Source organism: Sinocyclocheilus rhinocerous, unplaced genomic scaffold, assembly GCF_001515625.1.
Source record: "Sinocyclocheilus rhinocerous isolate Xijiao unplaced genomic scaffold, SAMN03320098_v1.1 scaffold867, whole genome shotgun sequence".
Lineage (NCBI taxonomy): Eukaryota > Metazoa > Chordata > Actinopteri > Cypriniformes > Cyprinidae > Sinocyclocheilus > Sinocyclocheilus rhinocerous.
In genome coordinates, this window is record NW_015649279.1 from 100,409 (window position 1) to 106,181 (window position 5,773).

General features: G+C 41.4%; 2 protein-coding genes across 2 annotated transcripts in view; both read right to left on the reverse strand.

Annotated features, from left to right (window-relative positions):
* The window catches only part of LOC107710499 (WD repeat-containing protein 20), an 8,618-nt gene extending 3,371 nt beyond the window's left edge, over window positions 1–5,247 (reverse strand). The window contains exons 1-3 of the mRNA XM_016515282.1: window positions 4,902–5,247; window positions 2,852–3,034; window positions 13–997 (exon numbers count right to left, since the gene is read on the reverse strand). Coding sequence (XP_016370768.1) covers window positions 13–997; window positions 2,852–3,034; window positions 4,902–5,222 — 1,489 coding nt within the window. The 5' untranslated portion in view covers window positions 5,223–5,247. The remainder of the gene's footprint in view (window positions 1–12; window positions 998–2,851; window positions 3,035–4,901) is intronic.
* The window catches only part of LOC107710518 (mitogen-activated protein kinase kinase kinase kinase 3-like), a 19,897-nt gene that overhangs the window by 11,359 nt on the left and 2,765 nt on the right, over window positions 1–5,773 (reverse strand). The gene's annotated exons all lie outside the window — the stretch shown is intronic.

Here is a 5,773-nt window from a genome sequence, read left to right on the forward strand (position 1 = left end):
CTCCGCCTCCACCTCCTCCGCCTCCTCCTCCTCCTCCGCCGCTCGTAACGCTGCTCTCCGTCGCCCCCTGGCTTTTGGAGGTGTTTGCGACGGCGGGATGCGGAAGGGAATTGGAGCGCGACAGCGAGCGAGGCAAAGGCAGCGGCAACGTCGACGTCTGATGAGGGTTTGAGGGATGATGGTGACCTTCGACTCCGCTGCTTCCACTCGTGATCGTAGGACCGAAGGTATTCGTAATCGCGCGGGAGAGCGGAAGCCGCGGATACAGAACGTCGTCCGTCAGATCCCACAAACAGAACTGCGTGTCTTGCCCAACCGATCCGAAGCGGTACGACACGGACGAAGCTCCGCCTTTGGAGCTGTGCCGCGAAAGTCGCGAGAGCGTGCTGCTGGTTCGCACGCGGCCGAATTGCAGCGCCCCCTGCTGGAAATCCTCCTCGCTGCCGCTGAGCTCCATCGGCTCCTCGTCCTCCAGTTTCGTCGTGAACGGGTCGAACGCGACGACGTTGACCCACGACTTGTGGCCGTGTCCGCGCGCGACGACGCGACTCTCTGCGAACGACCAAACCGTCACTAAATCGTCTTCTCCGCCCGTTGCGAGATACTTCCCATCGGGGCTCCAGGAGACGCAGAGAAGCCCACCAAAGTAGCTCTTCATCACGCCTTGAAGCTCCATCGAGTCGAAGTGAAAAACGCGCAAGCAGCCGTCTTGACCGACGCAGGCTACATGAACGCCGTCGGGCGAGAAGGCAAATTCGTTAAGCCCTCCCTCGCCAACTGCCCAGCGGAGCAGCGGGTTACGGGGCGTTTTGGTCTTGCAGGCGTAAACTGCGAAGCCCTCGCCTTGACGGAGCAGACAGTACTGCGGCGCGGTGGTGCCACATGGGTGCTCCACGTTATAGAGGTAGAGGTGACCGCTGGCGTGAGACGCGAGGAAGAGGTTCTCCGACTTCGGAAGCCACTTGAGACACGTCACCTTCGATTTATCTATCAGCCTCTGGGGAGAGAATAATAATAAGAAGAAGAAGTTTTAATTTATATAGCACCAGTGCTCAAGGTCGCTTTACAATGAAGATACAATTAAAAAAGAAGAACATCGGTATAATAAACAAACATGACAAACATAAGCACTTTTTTAAGTAACTAGTAAAGTATAGCATTAATTTTAAATTTAGAAGGAAATATCGGAGTTACATTTTTTTTTAAAGTAACGCGTTACTTTGTTTCCATGTGTTGAGTGACAGCTCTGGTGTTGCCATGGTGACAGAAATCAGGAGTAAGTGCAGAGCGTTGTGTGTGAACATGATCTTACTGTAGTTCTAGACTAAATATGAACATGTGTTTACTCATCTCACTGCACAAAAACAGATTCAGCGTTCCTCGAAATGAATAAAAACAGTCAAATGCAAACTCAGAATATTATACAAACCTGCAATACTTAAATATGTTAAATAAGACAAATATTGTTTATGTATTTAATCCCATTTTATGAACCAATGTCTTTGCTACTGACCTTCGATGATCCAATTCAATCATACTAATAAGCAGAAATGACACATTTCTGTTTGATTTGTGTTATTGTTGAATAGTGTTGAACTTTCTTCTCCTGCGTCATATTCTTCATGTAGTATGTTTGAGCTGCGCCCTCTACTGTACAGACGTGAATTTACATTTCCTTCAGCCTGAGGCGCATTCATTTCACTTTTGGTGTGAAAGGGCTTTTATATTTGTAAAAGAAGAACTTTTTATATTAAAAACAAACACGGAAGCCCCGCCCAGATTTAAAAAGTAACTCAAAAGTAACGTAACATATTACTTTACATAAAAAGTAACTAAGTAGCATAATTAGTTACTTTTTTAGGGAGTAACGCAATATTGAAATGCATTACTTTAAAAAGTAACTTTCCCCAACACTGAGCACAAGTGAAAAACAAAATATAACACAATGAGAAAACACAACACAAAATAAGAATGGAAACATTGAGAAAACAAAAAGGACATGTAGGACATATAGGACATGCATCAGAGATGGAGCAGTCAGAAGTAGTTATTTGTATAAATGCAATGCAAAACATTGGCTTTTTTTCCCCCAGCTTATTTTTTTTCTCCATCAGCATGTCCCTTTAGGGGCTCCGTAGAGCACTAGTAATCCAGATTTGGAAATCTGGAAAAGTGTGTATCTGGATCAGGGCGATCCCATCCAGTTCCAGTGCTCAAGGTCGCTTTACAGTGAAGATACAATTAGAAAAGAAGAACATCAGTATAATAAACAAACATGACAAACATAAGCACAAGTGAAAAACAAAATATAACACAATGAGAAAACACAACACAAAATAAGAATGGAAACATTGAGAAAACAAAAAGGACATGTAGGACATATAGGACATGTAGGACATAACTTATAAATGATAACATTCAGAGAACAGGTGAGGAAACTGCGTCTCTAAATTCCTCCTCTTGAAGATCAACGCTCCTGAACCGTCACAATCATCAGAGATGGAGCAGTCAGAAGTAGTTATTTGTGTAAATGCAATGCAAAACATTGGCTTTTTTTCCCCCAGCTTATTTTTTTTCTCCATCAGCATGTCCCTTTAGGGGCTCCGTAGAGCACTAGTAATCCAGATTTGGAAATCTGGAAAAGTGTGTATCTGGATCAGGGTGATCCAATCCAATTTTGCTTTGAAAAACCGGCACAGAAGTAAGATGGGTTACCTGATCCTGGATCACAAAACCAATCATTCTGATCCAGATTGAACTTTTTGAACGACTGGTGATCCGGTTCACTGATCATCTGATACAGATGTTTTCATCAGGTGTGAATGTGCATGAGTCAGGCTCATCTGCTCACCTCCTCGTTGAAGAGCTTGCTGGTCTCCTTCTTGATGGGGTCGAGGTACTGCACCTGTCCTGCGGAGAAGCCCACGATCAGAGCCACGCTGTCAGCCGTGGCCGAATACTGATTAAAGTCATGACAGGTGGGCTGAGTTCCCTTATAGATGCGCTTGTCTATGGGCTTACTGAGATCCACTGCCTGCACACACACACATACACACACACACAGATACACACACACACACAGATACACACACAGATACACACACACACACACAGATACACACACAGATACACACACAGATACAAACACACACAGATACACACACACACAGAAAGAGCAATGTTATTTCTGTCATTAAGATGCTTTTATATTTTCCATTTTCATTTAAATTTGTCTTTTTGTTGTTGTTTTTTGTCATTTTTATTTATTTTAATTTTCAATAATTTTTATTAAAATTAGTTGCTTTAATGTCTATAAAGTTTTAGATTTTTATTTTAGCATGTAACCATGTAATTGTATGCACATAAAAAGCGACGTTGTGGTTTGCATTTTTTTTTAACAAAGAATCTCTCAGTTGTTCAGATTTCACTAGAGTTTGTGAGAATCACTATTTGATTACAAATGTATATAATATTTCCAAAATACAGTGATCTTGTCCTTTCCTATATCTGTTAATTATAGTTAACTTCAAATATGCATTGTCATATCTGAAGTTGTTTTATGTAGACAGTGTTTTATTGCACAATGATTTAACAGAGGAAACCATAACCTATATTTACATACATGCAAAAATTGGCTGTACAAGACAAACTTTTAATGCTAAACAAAGCAAAAAACACTGGTACACTAGTGTTACATTTGTTAAAAAAGGTATTGCTCTTATACTAAAAATGTATTACATGTTTACATACTTCAGGTTAAATTAAATGAAAATGAGAGATGTTGCTTTTGCAACTGAAATAAAATAAGTTGAAGTTTTTTTATATTTTATTTCAGTTAATGTTTTTTTTATTTATGTAATAAATGTTTTTTTATTGTTTTATTTTTAGTTAATTAAAATAAACCTAATTAATATATACAGTATGAAAGGATAAGATCATTGTATTATTTTGGAAGTATTTTATATATATTAGCATTTAAATAGCGACTGTCACAAACTCTAGAGTGAAATCTTGTTTGTTAAAATGTGCATTTTTTCTCTTTTCATGTACATGCAATAAAAAACAGGACAGAGTCTGTGACGAACAAATAAAATAAAAGCCAAACACTTAAATCCCATTGGCTCAGAGTGCAGATGAAAAGTCATTCTTTATGGTCACATGGATTTATATTTATGCATTTGGCAGATGCTTTTATCCAAAGTAACTTACACAGCATTTAGAGTTTCAGTTGATGCATTTCCCTGGGAATCGAACCCATGACCTTTGCATTACTAACGCTGTGATCTACAGGAAAGCTGTTTTACATTAGCTTTAGAATAATTTTGAAAAAATCACGTAAACATAACGAGTGTCATTATTAGTCACATTCGCACACATATCAACACATAATGACTGCAGACAGATTCATATGGGATTCTCTGGATCTCACGCATACACAGGAAACGCTCTCTAAACGTTCTAGCAAGGTTCTCTGTAAATTATGAACAAACGCAGCAGTAACATTAATGGAACGTTCATTCAAATTATCTGGGTCTTTAATAATGTTCTCAAAACGTTAGCACAACAACAACAATCATGGAACGGTTTTATTTCAGTGGGATGTTCAGCTAATGTTTTATGAAATGTTACTACTAGAACATTCAAAAGCAACGTTCCCATAATGATTTAAATGAAATGTTCCCTTAACCAAGAAAAAACATGTTAAAATCTGGAGGTTTGGTTTTGAACGTTCGGGTAACGTTTTCACAACTTATGGCAAGGTTAGCTAAACGTTCTCAGAACATAGTTTTGTTAGCTGGGGGGATGTAAACAAAGCGAATCTCGCGGTTACACTGACGCGCTCAGATCCGAATCTGTCTGTCATTCAAACCGAATCACGCATCAGATCGAGACGCTCGTACCTTCTTGATGTTCGTGTAGGTGTAGAAGTAAAGTTCCCTGCCGATGTTGAAGCACACTCGCTCCGAATCCTCGCTGGGATCCTCGGGCTTCAGCTTCACCATCGACACCCGCACCGGCGGGAGGAAGCCCGGAGAGGAGTTGGCGGCCCCGGGCCCCTGCACCAGCCCAACACCGGCGCCGCCGCCCGCCGAGGGGCCCCGCGGCAGCCCGGCCCGCTGCTGAGAGTCCGAGAGGGTGAGCAGCTTGTAGAATCCCTCGCGGGTCCGGAACTGCGATTTAATCTCATTGATATCCTTCAGAGCGCCTCCATCTGCGGCCATCTTCAGTCCGCACAGGAAGCCGCGCCTCTGACCTGGAAATGATGCGGAAAACTACAAGCAAAATGGGAGCAGCGCGGAGTCCAACCGGAGCGGCGGAACGCATCTGAACCGGCGAGCGCTCGACCGGGATGAAGAGGAGGAGGAGGAGGATCTCAGCATCAGCATCAGCACGTGAAGAACGACTCCCTCATTCATTACACACCGCACACAGCCACATCTATCTAGCTATGCTCTGAGAACGTTTTACTAGCGTTCCAATTATATTATGAAAACATAATGAATGTTCTTAGAACGTAAATGTTTTAAAAACGTTTTTCTTTGTTATGTGAAAGTCAGAGAAAACATTAAGGGAATGTTACATTTGATCACTTTGCTATGAGAATGTTACGTTTGAATGTTTGCTGAAGGCTGAAACAATTGTTACATTTAAAAAACATTAGACAAATGTTCAGTGTGGAACTAACGTTGTATTAAAGGGGTCATATGATGCTGCTAAAAAGAACATTATTTTGTGTATTTGGTGTAATGAAATGTGTTTATGCGGTTTAAAG